This window comes from Pezoporus flaviventris, unplaced genomic scaffold (genome assembly GCF_033815535.1).
Source record: "Pezoporus flaviventris isolate CSIRO_AGI_PZ_B2104156 unplaced genomic scaffold, CSIRO_AGI_Pfla_v1 ptg000016l, whole genome shotgun sequence".
NCBI lineage: Eukaryota > Metazoa > Chordata > Aves > Psittaciformes > Psittacidae > Pezoporus > Pezoporus flaviventris.
This window is the reverse complement of record NW_026892564.1, coordinates 2,134,130-2,161,144: the sequence shown is the minus strand read 5'-3', so window position 1 is coordinate 2,161,144 and position 27,015 is coordinate 2,134,130. Positions and strand designations below refer to the sequence as shown.

The following is a 27,015-nucleotide window of genomic DNA, read 5'->3' as shown; positions in this document are numbered from 1 at the left end:
TTAACACAAATTGTGTAAAATGCTGCTATGAATTTTTTTGTGCTGTTACACTTTTTTAGGAAAAAAAAAAAGGTTGTTGCCACAAGTTACTCCTTAGAAAACCGATCTTGTGCCATATGTAAATGCAGTGAAACCAGGGAGACAGATGATCTGATCTCTTAATGCTGCGCTCTTTGAAGAGGCATAAATACTACTGACAAGAGGCATGAGCCACAAAGCTGAAGCCTTCTGAAATGTCACATAGGGTGCGGCTTTCCATCCCTGTAGCTCCAATTCCAGGTCACTTCTAGCCCTGAGGAGAACACACAGGTCTCTTCAGGTGCACCTAAGGGTCGAAGGATTGCCAACAGCTTATCCACCCTCTTGGGTATGAGGTGGGGCTGGGGAAGGAGCGTTGACATTTCAGTAGTGCGCACAAGCACACGGGTACCTTACACATTCAGACTGGGGCACCGTGTACTCAGCTCACTTCTTTAAACGAAATGGTTGATCAAAAGCACTGTTTTTGCCAGGTGAAAAAGAGGTGGAGTTGAGCATATTGAAGAACATCTAATTGTTGTTAAAATCATGCCCCCAGTGTCTAAGGGTACCTCTGGCTCTGAAGCTGCCTTTAAAAGAGTGAATCATTTAGCTCCCTTTTTTGATCACTTTGCTCACTTCTTTGTTCAGTAGTCATTTTAACACTTTAAATTGAGCAAACTTGTACAGGCTTTCTTGTAACAAGATTATATAGAATCCGTGAAAGCTAAAACAAGAATCCAGAGTTTGAGTTCTTATAAAATGCTTCTGTCTCAATTTCACATTCTTGGAATGAAACCAATCCAAGCTTGTATGAGATTTAGTGGTAATGCATGATCTTATTTTGTAACTCTTGAATTATGTATTTGATAATAATGTAAAAATGTACAGTATTGCTGTTGCTAACAAACTGAGTTGATTGCCTATAAATATTTTGGTTATTTTTTGGTCACACACATTTGAGCTGTTCAATAGTGCCAGACATCTTTCTTTTTTAACAGCATTTGTTGTATAAATCTCTTCAGTCTCTATGCAACCTTCAGAATGAAGCTCTATTGCTTAGTTTTGACTTCTCCCTTTCAAAGAGAAACAGTTTGTGAATTGAAAAGGTAAGTTGAAAACACTTCAGTCATACTACAGGGAACGACTGTAGTAACCAGGCAGTGATACAGCTTCACCCCTAATGGAATCTTGACACTGAACTTCAACCAAAACGGTCTGTGTAAGAATCAGCAGAGGAAATCTAAAGTTAGTTATTTCTGCTGCCTACCAATTTAAATGTAGCAGCATTTTGGTTTTACGTGCATCTCTATTCAGATGGGCCAAACCTGTTTCATACAGAACAGATTTGGGACTTTTCTCTTGACAGAAATCATGTACAGTGTGTCCAGATTTGGTTCTCCCCAAGAGAAAGGGAAGAGATGGGTCATGAACTGCAGTTCTCAAGAAGCCTGGTCTGCCCTGCTGCTTTTCCTGGCTGTGACGTTTTGAGCCTATCAGGAGTTAGATTATGGTGGTATCAAACAGAGCGAGCCTTAACGTTTAACATTGTGTGGAGCCAGAATCTTGTGAAACAGAGGTGGCTTTAACCACTGCAGGAGATGCTGAGGTACTGCGGAGAGGCTGTTAAAGTGCAAAATCTTACTTTGGTGCTTACTGCACCCCTGACTTAGCCTACCATTGGTCTGTTAACAGTGTGCTGTGAAATACCCCTGAGGACAACACTTGTTTTACTTACCAACATGGTTTGTGAAGTGAGGAGGGAAGGGAAGGGGTGGGGGGAGGGTGGGGGCAAACTGAGTTGTAAACATTTTGACCTGTTTGCATGGATTTTCTTTAAAGATTGATGTAAGAATTTTGACTTTTTATATTTGAGAAATACCAGAATAAAATCTAAATTAGTCCTGTGGATTATGTGGTCATTCCATTGCAAACACTGCAAAAGAAACACTGGTGCCAGAGCCTTCAATCCCATCAAAAATCCACTTAGTTTCATCTAATGTTTCCTACTACTTGCTCTCATTCTTGCATCTTGGCTTCATCTAGTGCTATGGAAGAGCCCTCTCAACAGCTGCTCCTGTGTAACTGCTGAGGTTTCTGCCTGCTTTGTTACTACCTTTGTGCCTGCCAGTTGCAGTACAGAGATTTAATCTCTGCACAGCAGCAGTGAGCGGCTGCCTCAGATCAGACCCAAGGTCCCTCCAGCTAGTGCCTCATTTCCAGCAGTGCCAGGAGGAACTGGTAACAACAGGACAGTATTTGCCTCAAGTGCTCTGTCGGTCACCATTTGTGGCTCAGAACAGTTTAAGCCATTGTTTCATGGTGCTGTTATGGGAATGGATTTCTCTTCCTTGAACGTGGTACCACACAGCTCCCCTTTGAGCACGTAGGTCTTACCAGTGCTCATCCCACTGTGGAGAGCACTGCTGCTGCAGACCCACCTCCTTGTGCCTTACTGTTTGAACCTGGTTCCTTCTGCATTACATTGACAGTGAGCAGTTACTCTGTTCCCCCTCCCAGAACAACTTCTGACAAGTGGACAGTGAGTTTTACTGTTGTGTCTGTCACCTACCAATCAGACCATCTGCCGTGATTATATGAAGTTGAAGCACACAAGCAGGGGTTGAGTGTGTGTCTAAACCATAACATGCAGAGGCAAAGACATGATCAACTTCTCAAGAGTCAGAAGACTTCACAAAGCTTGAAGCTTCTTAAAAGTTGAATGCATCTGTTTTTTTCTTTTAAGCTTACCCCTTGCTTTCAATACTCTTGTGGCCTCAGTACTGCTGTGGCATTGAGCTAGGCACTGTACACTCAGCCCAAGCAATGAAGCCACACACTCTGTGGCCACAGTGGGAGGACAATGCTTCACCTAAGGCATGGCATTGCCTGTTCGCTTGGAAACTCAGCCCCTGCGGGCATGTCCCAGCTTATGGTGATCGGAGTGCAACGGGCAACGCACCAGCCATAACATACTGCTGTCATAATTTTCTGTCCCTAAATCAGCAGAAAATGCTGTTCAAAAGAGCCTGTTGAGGAAAGCCAGAGACCACTGACTGAGCCTGCTGTGCGATCAGCTGGCATTCACCTGATGGCCCACACTCACCTTTCAACAGCTCTGAGTGGCAGTGCTGGTTTCCAACAGCTTTCCCTCATTTGTTCCCACCAATTCCAATGGACAGTGTGAAACAGCACACACAGCAATACCTGCTACTGGCCAAAGACCAGTCCTTTATCCACTTCCCCTGGTGGTGGCTTACCTGTGGCCTGGGCACCTGTTACACGGACTGTAACAAGGCCCTTGCTCTAAGGTATTTTCTGCTGCCACCCACCTGCTTAATGCCCCTAAATACATCCTTCTTCCTTGTGTTCTGGGTACACCACCAGCACAACCTGTCCTTCAACAAGGCAGGCAAACACCCACAGCAACCGAGGAACACCATCACAATCACCTGTGTCTTAACTCTTCTTGAGATTAACAGATGCCAACAACTGTTACTAGTCTGCCTTCAGTAACTCAGCATGGGGCATAAGACGAGAGACACCCTCCATATATTTATCAGTACCCATCCTAAGCCTTCAGTGTTACCTGTAGCAGTAGCGAGGAGCTGATGGGAAAACCACAGAAGCAGTACTTCTGAAGGCACAGCAGGTATTTATTGAGACCGAGGTGAGCACGCCTGCTACAGCAAGCAACAACTGAACACTACATGTGAAATCCTTCATATTTATAACTGACTTTGCAAGCGTTGTCTACAGAATCCAGGGACATGTGAGCTTGGGTACCTGGCAGGCAGGGAGGTGCAGATTAGGCCTGAACCAAAAATACTCCCTCATAGCAGCTCTGAAGATGAGCCCAGCGTACACCTGAGCATCTGAAACATGATTTTGCGACAAGCACTTCTGTCAGAGATGTGTGCCCCTGTGAAGTAATTCATATTTCCCAAATTAATAATAATCATAGAATGGTTTGGGTTGGAAGGGACCTTAAAGCTCATCCAGTTCCAACTTGTCTGCCATGGGGCAGGGACACCTTCCACTAGACCAGGTTGCTCCAAGCTCCATCCAGCCTGGCCCTGAACACTTGACAGGGAAGGGGCAAGCACAGCTTTTCTGGGCAACCTGTGCCAGCACCTCACAGTACAGAATTTCTTCCTAGGTCTAATCTAAATCTCCCCTCTTTCAGTTTAAAGCCATTCCTCCTTGTGTTGTCACTACATGCCCTTGTAAGAAGCACCTCCAGCTTTCTTATAAGCCCCCCTTCAGATACTGGAAAGCTGCTCTAAGGTCTCCCTGGAGCCTCATTCTGGCTGAACAAAGATCTTTGTTACACAGCACACTGCTATCCACCTCTTTACCTGGGAAGGCTCACATTGTGTGATACACAGGAACCGCAGGTGCAGCACCCCCCAGGGCTCTTTACCTCCAGGAGGATCTCTAACCAGTGATGGACTGATCCAGGGTGACAACTCCCTATCAACAAGGTAGGGTATAACTCCCCTTCCTAACGGGTCATCCAGCAGGTAGCGTACAGCTCACAGCTTCCACCACCGTAACCCTCCAAACCAGAGCAATTTTCATCCTTAGTTTTCTGCCCTGTAGACAAAGAGAAAACTTGCTCACACCTTACCTGTGTGAGCAAGTTACACCTAAGCCTTGAGTGGAGTTTACAAAAGCAGACACCACAGATAAAGCATTCACACTGCTTGACACCTCTCTTCTAATGAGCTTCAGTGCAACAATTATTTGTTTGCTTTAAAATCTTCCTGCAGACTTAGACAGGAAATGCTGCAATACACAGTACAAAACCCATCACAGCAGACATGTAATTAACATTGTGCCATGCTCATAACATAACATGGTTTACCAAAGCTTAATACATCTGTCAGTTTGACTGCACTAGAAATTATCTGAACTGTGCAGTTAAACAGGAAAGGCTTGTACTAAAACAAGCAGATTCAAACACAGGCAAAAAAGAACAAAAAAGCGTCTTCTGATCTTGTGTACTAGAGCAGCCCCCTCTGATGCTTTAGGACAGAGGAGTTGCTGTTTTCACCCCACCCAAGAGGAAAAAAAACAAAGCCACAGCAATTGGGAAGCGAGTTGTAGGAGAAGTTCTCAGTGTTCATCTTCCCTATTTTAACAGATGCCAAGAACTGTCAGGAAAATGTACTGCACACTGATTGATAGCAGCCCACTGTAGTCAAATGAAGCTCAGTGTCTATGCAATGAATAATCACTCTTCCTTTTATTTCAGTGTCATATTACATTACAGTCAAGACATGTTATTGACAAAACCTACCAGACATTTCACTTTAAGTGTAACCCTCAGAAAAGAAAAAAAATCCCATCAAGGACTGTACACAAATTGAGATGTCACAGGTTTTGATGTTACTAGTTCGAGATGTCACAATGGCTGATGTTACTAGTCCATTCAGATGCTTCACAATAACTCAATGTGTGGAAATACACTTTCTTGAAAGCTACAGAAACAACGTTTCACTTGGTTTAGTCTAAAGTCTTCTAAGATACAAACAACCTGTCCCATCAGATCCCAGTGACAACATACCTCACATCCGTGCCAGAACACAGCTACACATTAGGACACCACCACCGGATGGTTATGCAAAAATAAAGCCGTCCAAATCCTCCTCTCCATCTAAAAGAGAAGTGTTGTAACTACTGCAGAAGTGTTCTGCATGTGAGGCTTCAGAGCCCATGTACTAACCCGGGCCCACCAGCTACTATCTAGCCTCCACCATATAACATGCAGTGTCACCGCTCTTGCTCAGGATTTCAGGACATTTGGCACACAGCAGCAGTAATGCTGAAAGAAACCCATTTATTTTAAATTTACTGTAACTCTGTCCAGTGGAGAGGCATTAAAACCAGCTAAAACCAGTGCTCCCTAAAAGATGGCTGCATTTGCAAACCAGCTGTGAAGGTAGATGTAACAGAAGTATCTGAGTTTCAGATAATGGCTGTGAAAATACATTTACTTAACTGAGGAAAAAGGTTAGATGTAACTGCCTTCAAAGAATTTAGCCAAAAAGCTTCCTCAGTGTAAGACAATGAAATTCCCAACTCTGCTTTACACAGAGCCCTTAAACTGGGTTTAGAAGTTGAATACATACTACTTTTTAATACATATAATCAACTTCAAAAGGATTCAAATATGTTGAAGAGACCCACAACAAACAGATTTTAGTTTTTAGGAAGCCCATGTAACATTTCCTTCATTACAGCTATCATTTGAAAATACTCTAAATGGTTTTAAATCACACATACTGGCTGCTGCTGCATACTCAAACAGTTTTTTGAGCTACATTATTCAGTCACAAGCAAGTGGAGGCAGAGGATGTTTTTCATTAATACATTAACTATAGTCCATTAAGAACTTAGCTTTAATTATAGCCTCTGATTAGCTGCCAACTCTGGCTGAGGTTTAAGCCCTGAACACACAAATACCTAGCCATTTGCTAAGTGACCTTGGGTCTGGATTCATCCCACCTCATTTGAAGTTCAACTGCCCAAGTGCCAGGCCAGGTCCTGTTTATTGAAAGCCATGTTTAAAGGGGGTGCTTAGGTGGGTCTGACTGTCCTTTGGGGATGCTGCTCCTCACTGAAGTAGAGGCAGAGCTAGGGAAAGCTGTACATGTAGTGTAAAGTAAAGCATTAAGAAGTAGGTGAGGTGAATCCAGCGTGTAGACAGCTCACTCAGCTGCCTGCCATGAAAGCTGCCCATGTTAATAGCACATATAGGCTATATGCCCACTAAACCCAAACACATGCTCACTTGTAACAAGAAGAGAGGGTTAACAGGGCTTACCCACTCTGAAGAACAAATAAATTTATTACAAACCCTGAATGCAACTTTATCTTACATTCCACATGGAAGCTAGCTGTTTTAGAACAGTTTTTGTACAGCTCAGTCTGGTGATCAAGCTGAATTCTGAACCAAGCTTCACCATGTTACAAAGAATACTTTGAGGGACAACACCGGTTACTAACCACTGAAAGCACTGTCTGTTGGAAAACGTAGTTTTAATAGATATTCTTCATCTTACAGAAGAGCACAATAAATACACCACATTCTATAGAAATTTCAGATGACACTGGAGCAAGAAGAGGTGAAAGAGGGAGAATACCAACAGACTACATAACCGTACCCCTGAATTGCATGACAAAACACTCCCTATGCAAACACTACAAGCTGTCATTTATACACGTCAGGTTGGCCTTGCCAAAAGCTTTTGAACATTTTTTCCTCCCTTTTTTTTGTGAGGAAGAAGGTCTGGGGAAAGGAAAGAGAATATGGATATAAGAAATTAAGGGAAGCAGCAAGATGGATGAAGGCCAAGAAAAATGCTGGACTCTCAGACAAGATGCATACACCAAAAACAAGGACGAGAAGGAAGTTTTTCATAACTTTCCTTCCCTCCAATAGGGAAGCTTTGCTACGATTTAAGCAGACTGATTGCTCAAGCAAGTAGCTTAATAAGGCTTGTAGAGAAAACCAGTGGTATGAGGCGCTAGCTGTAAGTGGTTAAACAAACATCAGTCACTACACAAGCTGGCCATAACGTGTTTCTACAGGCTGATAGTACATGTTAATAGAGGGCAGAATTCAGGAAGTTAGAAAACTGTGTAGCCTAACATCTGATGACAACCAGCAAAGAGAAGTTATGCAGATACTCACAATTAGCGCTGTCATCTGCTCTCAACCTCCTGCTTAATTATGGTTATTTCCACGAAAATGCATATCAACGCACTGCTATTATTATGGTTATAATGGTTACATCAGAGACTTGTTTCTAAAAGTCACTCCAAATTCAATTTCATATTAAATTGGCCAGGTAAGGTCAGCCACATAACACAAGCTAATAAAAATCAGCCAGCAAACAGAAGCAAAAAGGAAAAAAAATCTTGTGAATTCTCTTTCTTCTCTGTTTAATCTGTCAGACTGGTGAAAACAAATCGTAGTTCTGGTTTCCATCTTTGTTTAAATACGATGTCACATTAGAGAAATGAAAACACAGCAAAATAAACTGTACAACGGCCAAGTAGAATAACAAAAAATATTTTACTAAAACATAAGATTTACAGGAGATTTTCCAGACAAGCCATACAAAATGGTCACAAGCTTTTTCTTGGGGGGATTTTCTACACTTGACAGCAGAATCACAATATTATTAGTGAAGGTGATGGATGTTTAATGTTCCCATTTTTTTTCTGTTCAAACAATGAAGCTTGTCCATCTACAGCGTCTAAGTTAGACTGGGCTAGAGGGTATATTCTAAAGTATAACTGGTTAGCTGCTTTTACCAATGCAATTAGCATCACCATAAAAAGGGAGGAGGAGCCCACAAAATTAAGACGAAAAGCCCTGCAGCTAACCCTGCCTACCTTCATTCACAGTGCTTATACTTAAACCATGATGGGAAAAATGATTAAAAGCAGAGATGTGCTGCTGCTTTCAAACAATTTCACAAAAATCCAGATGATAACTTCTAGCCTCTGCTCATGCGGTACAACAGTGAATCAGGACAAGACACAGATTTGCTAATGTGCATTTAATCACCAAAGGACTGAAGATGTCTGGGCTTTTATTCTGTAATGTTTCTAAGACTGTGTCCATTAAATGCAAACAAAAAGGAAGAGGTCTTGGCAGAACAGGAGAAGTGATGCACACTTGGATGTTCAAAGCGCATTTAAATATTATTCATGGCATATAGCCTAGTCCATGCTCTGGCTGTAAAGAAAAGGAAACACATTTAAGAAAATACGTATTTTTAGGGCTCTATTAAAGTAACTAAATATTTCTTTTGAAAGATAACTTTATGCCACTGTTGCAAGTATGCAAAATATATCAGTTCTGAGATTTAAGTGCAGTTTTGAACTCCAGCAGCTGACAATTCCTCATATTACAGAAGTGGCCTGACTGCACTGGATCCAGAAGTGGAAAGGCATAATGTAGTAATTCTTTCAGTCCATAACAGCACGCAACAGAAGCGGGTATGGAAGAGATGTACCTTCTGAAACCAGATACCTGTGCCTTAAGCTTTAGAGGAAAAGCAGTAGTGTATACTTTGCTTTACCACAACTCCAAATTAGACACGCCTGCAAGCTTAGCAACATGAACACTCAATGAAACAGATCAAGAGAGCTTTTCTTCTAGCAAGCACCACAGACTTGAAAACAGACCACTGTAGACACATTCAGGGCAGCTGGACTATGACAGTATGCAGTAATTATTCCTGCAAGTTGTGAACATAAAACAAGAGGTTGGTATTTACATCCCCCAACTGAGTATAATCAGCTACTTCCTAAAACTAGATAGAAAAAAATGTAAGATACATCACCTGTTTCTATGGCTTGGGCTTCATTGGTCTTCCATTGCTCAGCTACATCATTTGCTAGTGGATCATCTGGATTGGGAGCGCTTAACAAAGCCTGGATTGATAGCAGGACTGTACGAATCTGCAAAGCTGGGGACCATTTATCTGAAGAGACATTTACAGCAGTGTGAAACATCATATTCACCGCAGCCTATAGCAAAAGCAAGCTTTCCTCTCCCAGATTAAAGAATAAGCAAGGTATTCTTTTAACATACGAAATCTCTTTTCAGGGCCCATTTACAGGTTTCTGTACTTAATAAAATCAGAAGAAAGAAACCAAGGTAGCACTTACCTTTCAAAATATCTAAACATATTCTTCCCAGCTTGTCTACATTAGGATGATAAATTTTGGTCATGAAACGTACTTTAGGAGCTGCCATTGGATATTCTTCTGGAAGGAATAGTTCAAGTTTAAATGTCCCACCCTCAAAGGGGGAATCCTGTGGACCTGCAATGACCACATGGAAATAACGTGCGTTGCTTTCATCTGGCTCTGCTTTTATCCCAGGGACTGGCTCTGCCAGCAAGCGCTGGGTTTCCTAGAAAAAAAAGAAGAGGAGGCAATGTAACAAATACAACTGATTTAAAATAAATGCAACCTGTACAAACTATTTCAAAACAACGAGTATTCATTATGAGCTATTTGCCTACAGCCACAGAAACAATGTTAGATAGATACCTTAAAGTCAAAGAACATCTGCAGAAAGATAAGAATGTGGTAAACTGGTACGCAACTCCTTTCAGACCCCTCACAGCACATGCTTCTATAGCACAAGCTAGCAGGTAACGAAGTGTTCTCAAATTTCATGACTTTTGATTAAACTACTGCCAAGCTGCTATTTGTTTTTAATATACCACAATGAAAATACCATTTCCCATTTTATCTTAAAGAGAAAATCGCATTATGTGAGAAGTCAAAGAAGGGGTTAATCACTCACAGAAAGTGTTCGAGGTTTACTCTAACAAGTTTATTAGGATGAACATTTGTACTGGAATTAGATCCAGGCTTTGAGGAATTTCATGTACTGCTCTGCTGCAACACTTAACGGTGTTTTTAAGGATGTGTTATATATTTACACATATGTATGCATAAATAGCCTTGGTGTGAGCACCTTCAGCCTACACAGAACTACTTTTAAAGTCACCCTAACATGCAGTAGGAGACAGGCGAGTTCCTCTGCCAGCCACAAGCTTAGGAAGTCTGGTTTCCTACAGAGAACTGTATTCTTTGTGGTCCTTTCTTTAGCCTACAGCACAAACCCTGCCTCAGACACCACACTATGCCCATAGTCAAGAGCTGCCCACGTTCTGACCATCCATCCCACTAATGCACTGAGTGGACAGACTGACCAAGTCCTGTGCACCTTTCCTCTCCTGTGCTGCCAGTTCTAGGCACCATTCTACTTCTCCTTATAAAAAAGGAACGTGAGGCCAAAATGGGCAAGAGGACATTAGGCAGGGACAAGAAATCCTGCCGAAGCCTCATTTCCTCAGGTAATTTGAGCCCCATTTCCTGCCCTTCCTCTAACTTGTTTTTACTACATACAGTTAATCTTTTCACCATCTCTGTGTTGGCTTTCACAATGTAAAATTATCCTAGTTCTATTGACAGAAAATGGTAACTGGTAGGTATATTATTATTCTAGTTTTATCACATATTTATTTTGTGTCTATAAATAGCATTAACACAAAACCAAGTGGACTGATTACTTGGCTTAATCCATTCTTCAAACATAACAGGAGTGTTACAATACTGACATCTTGCAGAAATAAATCTACACACCATTTAAGTGACACAGCTGCCTTAATGCAGTTAAGTAACACATCACTTTAGAAAAAAATAAAGAAGTGCAGTCACAGTAATTAATGCCAAAATCCAGTTATTTGTCTCAAAAAATCAAAGTCCTACAAATCATAACACTGAAGTTATTACTATGTACACACACAGACATAAAAATACATTTATCTGGTCTAATTCCTTGTTATGACTACATATTGCCCACTTATCTGCACAGGCATTAGCTGTCAATGCCACTTACACACCTTACTGGAAGGCCATCCAAACTTCTTAGAGCTGTCTACGCTCACTTCAGCAAGCTTATTTTAAATGATACACAAATTTATAACGTACTCAGAACTTCTATTCTGCTAGCTATTTACCTGTACAGTAATTCTCTAGAAAAGCAGCTATAATGAACGCTTAAAGCTTTAGTTCAGTAGCGTGAAAGTAAAACTATACATGATGCCTGTACGTGCATAAAACATCCCTTATTTCTTCCAGCAAGTTTTCAGTGTGGGTGCTGCCACAGGTAAGTGTGACAATTTGGACTGCCACCTCTGAAGCAGTTTGACAGTTTTGGCAGACAAAACAGTGCCTTACAGAAAAGACAAACTAATACATCCAGCCAACTTCAAATTTTAGAAGAACGAACTTCATGAAAAGATCCAATTTTTAAACTTCTTCACAGCTGCTACCACTTGTACTTTGCCAGATCCCCAATTTGTCTACTTGTGTGGTTTGGGGCCTTATGGGCCTGCTCAGATTTAAAACTATTATTATTTTTAAATATTAAGGATAACACATTTTAATAGCTGGCCTGATCTCAGCAGTCCCTAACCTCCACTCAGCCACTCTGGTCTCCAGACTGCCTCTCTAGTTATACCAGTATGCATACAGTATGCTGACTGTAACCATAGTGGGCAGCCAATCCTGGCTTAAAATAACCTGGAATCAGCAGTTGTCTGGCAGCAGCATCAGCACTTCTACCTGCCAGCATAACTGACAGAGCAATGCCTGGCTGCAAGCTGCACATTCTGCCACTAATAACCATTTCCCAGTAAACAACAGGAGAGCCCACGTATGAGAAAAACGATCCTTTTAATGGAGGTACTGCATTACACTGAAGGGGCTATTCCGCTGCTAGTATGTCATCATGTTCACACAGCCCTTTATGCCTCTATATCATGTGGACGTGGTAATCTTGCTATAAAACACCACAGAAAAGGGGAGAGCAAAGAAAAGCATTTCTGCTGCATACAGCTACACTAGTGCTGAGGCTGCTTCTAAAAGTCCCCTGTGGAACATCACTATTACATTAAAAACGCTTTAAGCAATCATGCCTCAGTTCCTGCACTGTGCATGGAGCTCCACCACTATCGACATAATTGAAGCTGTTTTCAAGCAGAGATGAGGAGGAATACTTGCAAGAAATCTGAGGTAACTGGTCGACTCTCATCTCTCATAGCCACCAAGCTCTGATGAAGCCACCATGCCAAGAGAGCAAGCATCAGGCTAAACTCCTGACACACACAAAATGACAGGTTGTGACTCCTATGAACATACATCACTACTGTTTTACACAAAAGCTGAGAAGCATCTTAGGTTCAGAAAAGGCATCTTTTTAGAACACTGACAAGCTTGTTAGACTACAAAAAAACCCACAAGAAAGATGCCATTTATTAAAAGAGCATGAAATGTTTGTACTTAAATACATCAACACCACCTGCTAAATTCTGACAGCAAATAAGGCTTTTGCCCTTCAATTATGAAGATATTTATAATAATCTCGTCAAATACATTTTGGGGGAAACAATGGAAATGGAACAGGAAGGGAAAAATTAACCAAAAAGTTACATTTTAAGGTCCAAGCATGTAAAACGCTTAAACATACAAGTAAGTCCAGTTCTAAGGTAATATCAGGAACTTGACTTTCACATTTTACAGTAAGATGGCCAGTTAAAGACAACCAATTTGATTTGACATAAGATTTGGAGACATAAGCCATATTTGAGAGAAACAGTTATCAGTACGCAGGGATGGGGCTGTCAGCAACATGGTCCTGTGGAAGGTGTCCCTGCCCACGGCAGGAGGTTGGAACTAGATGACCTTTAACATCCCTTCCAACACAAACCAGTCTGCAATGATGAAGTTTTAAGTGTACATTCACACACACACAAAAACACATCAAAAAACCACCCTGTGTCACCCACAAGATGTGGACTCAACCTACAAACAAGGAAAAGCTCAACTATATGTTGATCTTCTGCTGTAATTTTATATTACTTTCCCCAGTTTTTTAGCTGAGTAAGTTTTGTGCGAACTGTTACTTGCCCCTCTCCTCCCCAAAACTGCCTTTGAACCCTTGTCCAATTTCAACTTTTCTGTACGTTTTGTAAGCTGTCAGTGGCCAAGACAGAAACCAAGCTCACTGCCACTGAAGAGAAACGCATGAAGAACTCTCATATTACATGCTGTTTGGCCAGTTTATTCCACCTAAGTATGTACTATTCCTGCCTGGCAACAAAACCCAAAAAAATTGCCAGTAAAAAGAGCTGGGACACACAGATATTAACATGCCATAAAGGAAAAAGGACAGATTCACAGAAAAACAGGTTCTGAAGTTCTGCTGCTCACAGTAAATATTTTTACAATAGAGCAGTTAGTTTTGTTTTCATGGGAATGCAAACTTCCATCAAATAAGTGTTCCAGAACAGCACTTTAACAGTGTTTCTTGCTAGCTCTCCCCTAGCATAATCAAGGTTCACAGAAGAGATTTCAGGACACATTTTGAGCTCTAAAGCATTTAACGAAGTATCCCATGGTGCTGTAGACAGTTAATTCTATCTGTCAGACTCTGCAGTGTTTTTAGATTGAGATCTCTTCTTGCTCTTGCTTGTACTTCACTTTTTCCATGATTTCCATTGACTAAAGAAAATTAATAAACCCAAAATAACCCAAAAGATACAGTCAGCTCTTAAAACCAAAACAACACACTGTCATTCACAACTGATTATGCCCCCCCCCCCAATTTTATTTTTCTTATTTTTATTTAAGTGGTTAAAAACCACAGAAGTGTTGAAGGTGTTTTGACAAGCAAAGCAAAGCTTTCCCTATTAACACAGGTGGCTCGAAGTAGAATGACAGATGATATGGATGGGACAGATGGTGTAGCTGACATTCTGCATAGCTATGCTCTATAAAGACATTAAATTGAAAACTAATTGTACCTTGGGGGAGGGGGGGGGGGGGGAAGAAACCCTCAACCTGCTTTTACAGTAACCTGTGAAGACAAGAAGGCTCAGGAAGAGAGAGTGCCATGATCTTTAGAAGAGGCCAACAGAGCAGACAGTGGGAGTGAGGGTTTTTCAGGTTGCCAAGACTGAGGGAAGCTACACAAACACAAGAGAAGAATTTACAGCAGGATATGTTTCATTCTTTGAGCTTTTGTTTGGTTATCCTGCTTTCAGTGGAAGGGAAAAAGAAGTTACTGAAAAGCAGACATAACCACCAGGATTCTTCTGGTCTATATAGAGGACAGAGCCCTTCTTTAAGTGAGCTGAACAACCCAGAAGATGCTTCCATACAGACATGCACAAATATCGGTTGCTAGCACACACAAAGACATGAAGAAGCATACAAAGAATGAATCTATTAGAAATAACACTACTATTTTAACCACCTTCAGTCTTGCAGAAGTGTTTCTGAAAGCCTGAAAAAAGGTACTTCAGAAGTCTTCCTTGCTATCAACAGACTAAGACAGGATCAAACACTGACATACTGGCAAATAACTACAATTAGAAAATTCAAGTACGCAAGTGCTTGCAAAAAGACCCCTCAAACATCATTTCTTCTATAGCAGAGCCACTGCAGCTGAACTGTCTAAAGCTTCACCTGCCTGACAGAAATTACTCCAGTAGCAAGGGAAGAAATTGCTGCATGGGATTAGACAATTTTAAAAGCTTCTTCATTGCTTTTTAGAAAGGATATTCTTTGCTTGGAAAAATAGTTGCAAGCCCATTCCCTGTACTATGGTAACAGTTAATCACCACAGATTTCACAATGCCTTCCAAGGGATACAGCTAAAAAGAGGTAGGCACAAATCAATATTTACCACCTACAAAATACAGGAACTTTAAGGCTACTATATGGAGGCCACCAGGATTTGAGAAAGAAGTTTGCTTGCAAAGTCAGCACAAACTAGCTCAAAAAAGAAATCCAAGCTCCATGTCTTCAGCCAAATTTGCTTTGCTTAGTAATTCAGCTGTCTGCCTGCTTAATTTCCTTAAAACCCTGCTTTCTTATTTCATATTCAATATTACCGCTATGCAGTTAGCTTCAATAAGTAAAAAAACCTGCATATCAATCCACAAGCCTTCAGTGATATGATTAGCGATGAGAAGCTCAGCATGACCCAGCAGCGGCACTAGCAGCCCAGAAAGCCATCCATACGCTGGGCTGCATCCAAAGGAGTTTGAGGGAGGTGATTCTGACCCCTCTACTCTGCTCTCATGGGCCCCACCTGAAGTACTGTGTGCAGTTATGGGGTCCGCAGCATAAGAAGGACGTGGACCTGCTGGAGTGAGCCCAGAGGAGGCCATGAAGATGATCAGGGGGCTGGAGCACCTCTCCTATGAAGAAAGCCAGAAAAAGTTGGGCTTGTTCAGCCTGGAGAAGAGAAGGCTCAGGAAAGACCTTAAAACAAACCCTCAGCATTTTAACCTGATAAATGAACAGCCCCTGGGGAAGGAAGAAAACAGCCGTGCTGCCTTACAACTTCAGCCTATTACACACCTTCACTTTTGCCTGCATATCTGCGCCAAACACAGCATGCAGCTGATCTGGAAGAAGAAAAGAAAAAAAATCATGCAAAAGAGAAGAGTGCTAATGCAGTTCACCACATGTCCACACAAACAGCTGTGCCAGCAGAAAGGAGGGTGCAAACACATGTTGTCAGAAGAATGGGGGAACAGCCTGCTCGTTTGGGTTAAAGGGCTGTTTTGAGGAGTTGAGCCTGCAGCGTTAATCACAGCAAGATACTAGTGTAACAGATTACTGTTCTGTAACCAACCTAAAAAGGAAACTCAGAGGCTACCGCCTCATTCCAAAGGAAGAAGCTTAACTACCAACAGGGCTAATTTCAGTAACAGATGGCAAACTGCTAAATTAGTCTTCATCCATCTACAAAATTCTTCAACACTTGTTATAAACAGTTATCTAGAAACCTTTTATAGTGTTTAGACTACAGAAAAGCATCCCTGACTAGCAGCTTTATGCTAGTACCTTAAAAAAATAGAGAGATATCAGTAAGACTTTCTGAGGTCAATGTAGCTGTGATAAAATTCTGAAACTTGAAAACAGAAAACATTAAGAAAGCCTCTTACACAAGGAGAAAATATTGCAGGCCTTAGAGCTGTTAAATATTTTAAATGGCACAGTACCACATCTTTATGCAACGTCTCAGGGGAATGATAGCTTCCTTGCCATTTTCAGCAGCACAATTACGAGCTTAATTCTCTATGCAGTAGTCAAATTATTTACCTTCAACAATACCCAATAAGATGGAGGTTACCCTCGACAATTTTGTCAGGCTAAGGCAAGGTACAAGCTCTCTCTAATCTCCCCCAGACAGTGAAAGAATGCAGGTAATATCCACCTTTACCTGTAGGTTCAGCTAACCCTAGGTGCCTTTACTCTGAACGGATCAGGGAAGACAGATGATGGATGAATTATCTTTGTCTTAACAAGAACTTAAACTGCAACAGGAATTACAGCTCACCTCCCAGTGCTTCCTGTTGCCCCCTTGCCAGAAATCACCATTCTGCAAATCTCCTGAGAAAGTGAACCCTGTCAGCATTCTCAACTCAACTTAGGAAAAGTGGACTGGGCACTCTTAACTAGATCTTTAACCCCCAAAAGGTTGACTGATATCCACTGTCATCTAGCAGAAGACAGACAAAACCAGCTTCAACAAACCTGCCACAGGGCACAACTGAACCCATCAGCCAAGCTGGTGGCTCATCTAGGAAAATGCACTTAAGAAAAGACAGAAAATATCACACAGAGAATGGGGAGCGTGGGGGAGGACACTATGAGCAAAACTAGCATGGTCAGAGAAGGAGGGTAAGTGCTACAGGCACCACAGGAGATTCCCTGTAGCCCATGGAGAGGGCCATGCCGGAGCATGAGAAAAGCATGAGGAGGAGGGAACAGGAGAGAGAAGCTGTAATGGACAGACCACAAACCCCTATTTTCCATCCCCCTGCAACCATCAGGGACAGGTGAAGTACAGAGTCGGAAGTGATGGATTGAAGTTGAGTGCTGGAAAAGGAGGAAAAGGTATTTTGTTTGTTTTTCATCATCCAACTCTATTTTACTCGGCAATAACCGAATTCATTTTCCCCACGTCCAGTCTGTTTTGCCCATGAGGGTAATTGGTAAGTGTTCCCCCTATCTTTGTCTTGACCCGTAAGTTTTTCCATCTTATTTTCTCCCTGTGCTTGGTTGAGGTACAGAGAGTGAGAGCATGGCTGGATGGGCATTTGGCCAAGCCACTACAGCATAATTCACAAGGCAACTTTTAATCTAAAATGTGTTTGAACTGTTGTACCCAGAAGCAGTTTCATAGAGGATGCCGTAGACAAACTCCACAGATGATACTGTAAATCAGAGTTTTTCAAAAAGAGATGACAGATTTAAAATGAAAGCACTAGCTCCATTTTCTGCTACAGTTGAAATGATAACACTTATCATTGGAGGGTACACACATACCAATTTATGTGGGAGATGCGATGAGAAAACAGGTATCTTTCAGTTTAACTGACTGTTCACCAGTCTCTTCAATATTTGCTTCCTCGGGGAGAGCAGGCATTTGCTGCCAAGTACTCCAGGAAGACTTCTAAAGCAGATCAAAAGTCACTAACAATAGCAAAAAGTGAAGATATTAAAAAAAACAAAAAAGTTACACCTAATTTGCACTAAGTTTTAGTCACTGAGTGTGGAAGTATTTTATCTCATTATTCATTGGCTTCAGCTATTGAGTTCACAATTGAGCCAAATGCTTTGGCTTCCACCACTTCAACCTGGTTTTCAGCCCTTCTTAATTTCACTCACATCTGTAACTACCTCCACCTCTCCTTTTGGTCAAAGGCAAGGGTTTGCCAGAATGGGAAGCTCTGACTTCCCAGCAGCAGTGCTAATTTGTACAGTCACAGTCCCATGCACCCCTTCCATCAGCCCAAGCGTCTGCTAAGTCAAATAACAAACGAGATCACAGAACTGATCTGGCTTAAGAAATAACCTTTACTGCAGAGTTCTGAGTCAAATCAGCCCCTCAGACCAAGTTTAACACAGAGGCACAAAACCTTTTGATAGAGTAAGGCTGCTCACCATGAACCACAGGCCAATCACCTTGAGAAATTGTGGTTAATCTAACTTAACCAGACAGTACCTTTTCCACCTTGTGCTGGCTTCCTACAAAAAACAAAGACGTAAAATACCAACTTTAACATTTCAATTCAGACTACATACAGCAGACATTTGCTTTATATTCTTGCCAGCTGCTGGTGCTGTTATCTTCCAACTACAGCTAATAGTTTGGATTAATTTGGGGGTATGAAATAGAAACTGAAGGGTTTAGCTGCATACTGGCACACAGACAAGTTATAATTACTTGCCAAATGGCAACTCTCTGCTGTTCTGTCAGAGTGGGATAAGGGGGGGAAAAAACCACACTGATCTCCTCCACCAAGAACTGATAAGTTGCACACAAGAAGGTAAGCCGCATGTATGTTTTCACTTTGATTTTTGAGGGGGAGGCAGTAGGAGAAAGTGAAATATATCAGTCAAAACTGTCTCCTACATATAGGGATAAAGATGCTTCAGAAAACCACAAAGACTTAATTCAAAAACTTTTTACAACAGTGCATCACATTCTGGCACAAATTCTTTCAGGGTCTATCAATTCATTAGCTACAGTTATGTAAAGAACTGGCTATAACCAGCATTACTGAAAATAAATTGGTTACCTAAGCAGATGTATATTGTCAGAGAGATTTCAGCATGTTTAGGTTAAAATTATACCACTTTAAAACGGCTACATTGGGGAAAATCTTCTGTAAAAAATGTCTGCCTTTTAGGAAAAAAAAAAGAATTAGCAATAAGGCCCATTAAAGTGTACAGCAAAGGTCAAACATAATGAATAGAAGGCTGCACTTGTGGCTTCCAGTAGCTGGCCTCCACATGAATTCTTGCCTTCTTTGCCATATAATCCCTAAGTGTCAGCACCCCACATGGCTCCACTTCCTGGACTTGTTACTGGGTTAACATCTCTGTGCACTAATGCTTTCTTCACCCTGCAGATTCCAGACCCCATTATTGGCCCTGACTGTATCTACCCCCACCCACCTCACAAAGCAATTTCATGCTCTGAGGGTCAATGTATCAAAGGCATCAGCTGTAAAAAAGCAAGAATAGAACAGCAATACATTAGATTTAGAAACCATTAACTAGCACTTGATCTACGAAAAACTATCCAGCAACCTGAAACTACAGCAACGCTAAGCAATCACTGTGAACTCTGAATCTCTCACAATCTTCCCTCATACACTTCTGGTTTCCCAGTTGCCATCACCACTGCGAAGTCACTCAGAACAAGATAAAGACAAATGTATTCCAGGTAACTGCACCTTCCCAGAAAACAAATATATAATAAATAAACAAAACCAGAATCCACCCATTCTTGGAAGACAACCCTGTTGCCAAACAGCAGTAACATGAAGAGAGGCATTTTTAAGGTCAGCATCACTCTCCCCTGAGAATGACTTTGATCTCAAATTTTCCATAGCAGATTACAGAATTTTGGAACAGTGAAGCTGAGATCCTATGCAAATTCCTATAGGATTATCTATGTACTAGCACAGATCCAGCTTTTCATGGTGCATCTGCAGCTATAGTAAAGTTAGGCATAACTAAATTCACTAAGCTAATAGTGTAAACCATCCCTGTAGTCATGCTGATACAGCACATTTACATTAGTCTTGCATTAACATACAGGGCAGTGCCAAAGTCTGGTTAAAGCAAATAGTAATTCATACAAAGCTTCCAAATGTCCAGATACCATCTGCATTGGATTTCTGTGGCAAGGTTTTAGTAGCGGGAGTCTACAGGGGTGGCTTCTGTGAGAACCTGCCAGAAGCTTCTCCCATGCCCAACAGAGCCAATGCCAGTGGTTTCAAGATCCACAATGGGCCAAGGCTGAGCCCATCAGTGATGGTAGTAGCACCTCTGGGATAACACAGTTAAGGAACTGTGTGGCAGCAGCTGAAGAGAGGAGTGAGACATGGGAGAGCAACAGCTCTGCAGACACCAAGGTCAGTGCAGAAGGAGAGAAGGCGCTCCAGGCACCAGAGCAGAGATTCCCCTGCAGTCCATGGTGCAGCCCATGGTGAGGCAGGCTGCACCCCTGCAGCACCTGGAGGTCCATGGTGGAGCAGATCTCCACCTGCAGCCCCTGGAGGACCCCACACGGGAGCAGGGGGATGTCCTAAGGAGGCTGTGACCCTGTGGGATGCCCATGTTGGAGCAGGATCCTGGCAGGAACTGTGGCCACATGGAGAAAGGAGCACACACCGGCACAGGTTTGCTGCAGGATGGGTGACCCCACAGGGGATCCAGGCTGGAACAATCTGCTCCTGAAGAACTGTACCCCATGGAAGGGACCCACACTGGAGCAGTCTGTGAAGAACTGCAGCCTGTGGGAAGGACTCATGCTGAGAAGTTTATGGAGGACTGTCTCCCATGAGAGAGACCCCATGCTGGAGCCGGGGATGAGTGTGAGGAGTCCTCCCTAGGAGGAAGGAGCAGCAGAGACAGCATGTGATGAACTGCAACCCCTATTCCCAGTGTCCCCCATGAAGCACAGGGGGAAGGGAAGAGAATTCATGAGTACAGTTGAGCCCAGGAACAAGGGAGGGGTGGGAAGAAGGTGTTTTAAGATTCAGTTTTTGTTTTCTCATTATCCTACTCTGATTTGATTTGTAATAAATTTAACTAATTTCCCCAAGTCTAGTCTGGTTTGCCCGTGGTGGTAACGGGTGAGTGATCTCTGTGTCCTTGTGTTGACCCTTTCATTGTACACTCTTCCCCCTTTGCAGCTGAGGAGCAGAATGATAGAGCACCTGGTGTCTTGCCAGGGTCAACCCACCACATCATCTATAGCAAAATTTGTCTCTTCTGTTAACCCACCAGTCACATGTAACTATGAAACACTGGATTTGTTTTGTACTGTACAAAACAAACCTTTATTATATACCATACTTGTCTGATACACTTCCATGGTTTCCAGTGTAAAACAACTGCATGCAAAGCAATAAAAACCTGTTAGCATCAGTCTTAGAAAGCTTGGGGTACTACAGATTTGTACTACCTCAACGTTACTCAAGTATTATACCAGAAAGTGGTCCAGCAACAGGAACTTTTGTGTTTAGTTGGATTATTTCCTTGTTTTTCTCCAGTTTTGATTCTCTAGTGTCTACTGAAAGCTTCTTTAAGAAAAAGGCTGTAGAAAGTTAGTTATCAGTGTCCTCTTTAAGATATTTTATTAAGACTCCATGTTTTTCCTTTTAAAACTGGTACCTTGACCTACCCTTGGAAGTTTTCTTATCCTCTGGGCCTGGGCCTTCTGTTCAGCCTCCCTCCTACACCTCCACAAAGGATGTGTCCTACCAAACTTCAGGCTTCCAGCACCTGCCTATATACCCCTCCCACTACCACAGCCAACCTATGCTGTACTAGTTGCCCTGCAAAAAGACTCAATGAGGGTCACAAAGTAGCATATCCATTATCTTCCCACCTTCCTACATTGTTGGGGAGACAGGGGGAAGACGCTTTTAGAAGAATAGTACAAAAAAATCCTCTGAAAATCCATTAAATTTTCACCCGTCTGTCAAATTCAAAGTTATCCACAAGATTCAAAAAGCATGCAAGGGACAAAAAGCCATTATAAATAAAGAGCTTCTCTGACAAATACCAAGGAACAGCACTGTCCAGAAGGAACATTTTCCATGCGCAACCAACATTCAAACAAACATAACATATCACAAAAAGGTATTCAGTTTACCTCCAGTCTTTTTTATTTTACTTTTTATTCAGGAAATAAAAAAAATGGCCAGAAATAGCAGAGAAATCAAAAAAGCAATGGTGACTTTCATACTCATGTAGAGACAGACATCCATTCCCCAGAAGTCCATAGCTTCCAAGACAAAGTAAGAATCTTCAAGTTGGCTGCAGTAATACTGTAGAAGAACTTCTAGAAAGTTTCAGGAGTTGCAGGTTAAATACCTGATTTGTATTTTAAAAAAGATATAAAGCTGGTTATACTGACCTCTAATACAGAATGCTGTAGGTGCCTATCATGACATATACCATGAGACTCTCCATGATTTTTCTCCCTGGAATCTTACATTTTGAGGTAGCATTTTGTAACTCAGCAGTCCAAATGTTACCCAGATTCTCAACAAAAAAAAATAAAAAAAAAAATACAGCAAGCAGGAGCTCACTAGGAGGATTGTGGAAATAGCTTCTTACAGGAAACAGCAAGGAAGGAACATCGCCGCCAGCAACACACTACCGTGCAGGGGAGGAAATCAAAGCCTCAGTAATATAACATTGATAAATTCATTAATAAAGAAAAAAAATGTTTTTGAAGGAGTCTTACATACTGCTTCAGATGGTTGCTTCACATGGTTGCTTCACAACAGCAGCTGCAGTGACTGTAACAGAAGTGCTACTAACAACTGGCTACACGGCCAACACGTAGACCTGGACATCAAATCATGAATGATGAGATCATTGCAGCAGTGAAAACAGCAGAAGAAAAACACATTTGAGAAGATGACACGAGGCAGCATTGCCCGTCCCATTCAGATCTACCAACTGCACTTGACACAGCAATGAGGTAGATTGAATGTCAGCCAAGAGAAAAAAAAAAAGGAAAAAAAAAAATCAGATGCAATTCAATTCCTGGAGCTACGTGACTTTGCAACACTGGAGAGAATTGGTGTAGTAAGTGCTTGAAAGTAAAAACCATTGGCTTATTTCTTGTGTATATTGCAAAGGCTTATTTTTTAATACTGGAAATACTTTTTAATAGTAGGAAAAAAGTTTACAGCATCAAATGCACACATCTATGTCAATGTGCTGTACCACATTTTTATTTTATCTTCCATTAGCAGATTTTGTTTTCAAGGTGATTCGCAGGTGACCCCTGGGTTTGGGCTACTGAAGCCAATAAAAATACCTCTTCTCCGTTTCACAAGAGAGAAGGTTTTCCAATTCTGATTATATCTTTAAAGATCCAAAACTGTATCATCATTTTCTACTTGCCATTTGCGATGCGCTAACACGAAGTCATAAATCTAAAGCAAGTCATCTCTTGAGCTTACAGATCATTCCCCACACACACACACACACACACACACACACTCATTTAAAGTCTGTGTTTCCAAGTAAACTGAGGACAGCAAACCAGGAGTAATTCTATATCTTCTGCAACAACTGCTTTGCAACATCTCTACTGTCACCTTTTAATTGAATTTGGGGAAAGTATTGGAAATCTAGAGCTCTCTGCTGAGACAAGGAAAGCTACTCCTCTCCCACTGGGCTAGATGACAGCCTGCACATAGCAAAGAAGCAGGCTGAAGAGTACAGGGACGCTAGTCAACCTGAGAGCCAGGCCATCTGCCAGCAGTCGGTCAAGATGAGGAACGCCAACTGCATTTTGAGCGGTTAGCTAGATTCTGGACTTCATTAGAGTCCAAACATGCACTCCTAGCTCCACCAGCCATCAACAGTCTCCCTCAGATGGCAACACAAAGGGTGCATGTGGGCCAAAGGGAGAAGGTTGTTTTCCCAGCTGTAACCTAAGCCATTTATTTATCATCAAATCATTATTATGCATAAAGAAAATCAGATCCTGTTACTGGAGTTACTTCACCTTTCTGTAACTCTTTCCTCTCTTCCATTTCCTTCCCTGATCTTTCAAATTCTCACTAGCAGCAACACATCCTTCCCTCCAAGGCAACCAGCGAGAGGAAATTTAACTCAAGATTGGCAAGATGGAAAAGGTCAGAACAATTCTCACTCGAGACTCCTGAAGACTCAAGCAGCATTATTTCTAGGTCTGCACCTCTGCAGCTGCAATATTTCAAAATATGACTTTGCACATTTTTGAGGCTCCAAGGCTTTAGGCAGATTCAAGACCTGGACTACATGCACATATGGCAACCTAACCTATTCACAGCATAGGAACTAAAGAACTGGTCCTCTAACACAAACAATCCAAGACTTAAAAGCTCTGGACTGGCTGCAGACAACCTATAATGCATAGGTGGAAACACACAACCTCCCATACACACCACCCTGTAACAGATAATAACCCCCAAAACTCCAAGGGGGGAGTCCTCTAGAGGAAATCTGTAATTTCCAGGTCTCTCCACGTCCCCTCTCCTGCTGGAAAGGAGACATTCCCATTCCATCGCACTTCTTTGATATGAGTCATGTGCAAATTGTTCCATTTCGTTTTTCTAGAAAAACATAAAAAAACAGCAGCACCAAGAAGGGAATTAATGCACCAGCTCACAAGTGGGTGCTCTCCTTGGTTTCGTTCAGAGGAGTTGTCAAGAGCTAGTAAAATTTAACACAGGCACCAGGCTCATGACTGAGCTCTTACCACAGCTCTGTGATGAATACCAGTTCCACTGTATTATGAATCAGTGCTCCTTCTCACACCTGAGATATCAGCGGGATGAGTGTTCAACTCATTCTGCAGGATTTGTCTTTGTTATTTTTACTGCTTACAATTCTGAACAAGAATCAGTTAATTTGTTTCACACAAGATAAATGCTACTCCTGCTTTATTTTTACCTCATCTCCTCTATGAGCTATTAGATAACACGATTTTAGAGAAAAACAGTTTTATTTTTCATCCACTTTTTAACATACCCTACACTCAAGCATTTTACAGTGGTTGCCAACACTGTGCACTCAACCAAGAGAGCTTCGCAGCATTATAAATTATTTGTGACATTTGTTCACTTCAACAAGTAACAAGGGTGCTGTTTTTTCATGTGAGAGCTAACGAATCTGACTGGAATCACTTTTGTAAAGGGAGTGATTTCCAGTTTGCGGGCTCCAATTCACATCACTGCAAATCAAGTGGCAGACAGCAGCCCTGCACAAACATCCACGCTAGCTCCAAGCCCAAGCTATCATTTGGTAGCTTGCAATGCAGCTACCTGTATCACTGACTGGCTCCAAATCATTCAAGTCTTGGACAGAAACAGTACTCGGAGGGTCAACTGAAAGTACACCGAAGTTGGAAGCCCTCACAAAGCTCGATGAATGAAAGTCGAAGCACGACACTGAACTGCCAGCACGAACACACTAACATAGTACGGGCCGACAGCTCCGAGCGCATGCAGCAATACCGAGGCTGGCCCGGCACTGACCGGTACGATGCCCCCGACATACGGATGCAGCCCAGGTTTAGCTGCTCACCGTGTTCTGCCCCTCCTCGCACGGGAGGGGGAACCCGAGCCCCTCGCTCCTCCAGCCCAGACACGGCGAGCGCTGCTCCGGGGAGCGGGGCCGGGGCGAGAAGCAGCACAGCCGACGGGACAGAACCGGGGACGCTCCCGGTGCCTTCCGAGCTCCAGCCCATGTTAGGGGCGCTCGGGTACCCGCCGGACGGCCGCACACAGGCCGTGAGGCGCCGCCACCGCCCGGGCGGGCGCTACCGTGAGAGGCGCGGGCCCGCTCCCGCCCGCCAGGACGGCCCGGCCGCTCCCCCGCCCCGCCCGCGAACGCCGCCGCCGGGAGCGGGAGCCCCCAAGGGAAGCGGTGATGGGACCCGGCCCAGCGCGGCCCCCCCTCCAGCGGCGGCGGGTCGCCCCCGCCCTGCGAGGAAAGGAGGAGGCCTGGGAGCGGCCCTGCCCCCGCCCGGCCCGGCTCCCAGTCGCCGGAAGCAGCGCCCGGCCCGACCTAACCGTGCCCGAAGCGCGGGCCCCGGCCCGGGCGCCCCTCGAGCTCCCGCGGAGCGCGGCGGTGCGGGCGGCGGTACCTTGATGATCCTGCGGGGCAGCCCGGCCATCTTGTCTCGTCGGGGTGCAGGCTCGCGGGCTCGCCTCCGCTCAGAGCTCGCGCACAATCGGAAGTGGGTCCGCGCCGAGCTTCCGGTGGTACCGCCCTCGGCGCGGCACGACGGGCAATGTAGGCCGCGCCGGTCCGCACCCCTGCGGCGGCCCGAGGGAGTTCGGCGGGGGCGCCGTGAGGCTGAGGTGTGCCGCCTCCCTTCACGTCTCCAGGCTGAGGTGGGCTGGGGCAGCCAACCTGAGGGCCCGGGGAGTCATTTGCTTCTCCCAGTCCTACAGGGCACTAGCTACCAGGGTTGCTTATGTATGGCCTCTCCGAGGTACCCGGTCCTTAATGAGCAGCGGCTGTCTACGAAGGCAGGAGAAACCCGTTTGAAAGAAGTGTGAAACATGGCTCGGCATGGACACTATGAAGACCTGGTCGGTGTGTCCTGTGCACTGTAATGGTACAATATGTACCGTTTCCTGATTTTAAGCAGTGTGATTGTTGCTAAACCTGTCACAAAGGTATCTTAGAACATCTTTACCTCAGTAATACCCGGTTAGTGAACCTCCTCGCTTTCCAGCAGGAAGAAAAGAACTGTAGAAATTAAAGTATCATTGTCACCCAAGCTTCACAGGATGTTACAACAGCTGCACAGTAATTGTAAGATCAAGCACTATGCATCATTAT

The 27,015-nt window shown here is 43.1% G+C and overlaps 1 protein-coding gene and 1 long non-coding RNA gene across 2 annotated transcripts; both read right to left on the bottom strand.

The window, feature by feature from the left end:
* Positions 1 to 5,247: 5,247 nt before the first annotated feature.
* Positions 5,248 to 26,471, bottom strand: UBE2N (ubiquitin conjugating enzyme E2 N). Its single transcript, XM_061454595.1, has 4 exons — positions 26,312 to 26,471; positions 9,709 to 9,955; positions 9,381 to 9,521; positions 5,248 to 8,770 (listed from the first exon to the last, which is right to left on the bottom strand). The coding sequence occupies exons 1-4, from the start codon at positions 26,339 to 26,341 to the stop codon at positions 8,730 to 8,732; spliced, it is 459 nt and encodes a 152-aa protein (XP_061310579.1). The 5' UTR covers positions 26,342 to 26,471; the 3' UTR covers positions 5,248 to 8,729.
* On the bottom strand, positions 11,580 to 15,561 carry LOC133269893 (uncharacterized). Its single transcript, XR_009743586.1, has 2 exons — positions 15,311 to 15,561; positions 11,580 to 15,275 (listed from the first exon to the last, which is right to left on the bottom strand). It is a non-coding gene; the product is annotated as an uncharacterized LOC133269893 (long non-coding RNA).
* Positions 26,472 to 27,015: the final 544 nt, after the last annotated feature.

What these genes read in the sequence shown, in the direction of transcription:
- UBE2N (XM_061454595.1), bottom strand. Translation starts at nt 26,341, where the DNA reads ATGGCCGGGCTGCCCCGCAGGATCATCAAG. An exon ending in TGCCCCGCAGGATCATCAAG is followed by an intron (nt 9,956 to 26,311) that starts GTACCGCCGCCC and finishes TTTTTTTTCTAG; the next exon opens with GAAACCCAGCGCTTGCTGGC. An exon ending in AGCCCAAGCCATAGAAACAG is followed by an intron (nt 8,771 to 9,380) that starts GTGATGTATCTT and finishes TTTTCTTTACAG; the next exon opens with CCAGAGCATGGACTAGGCTA.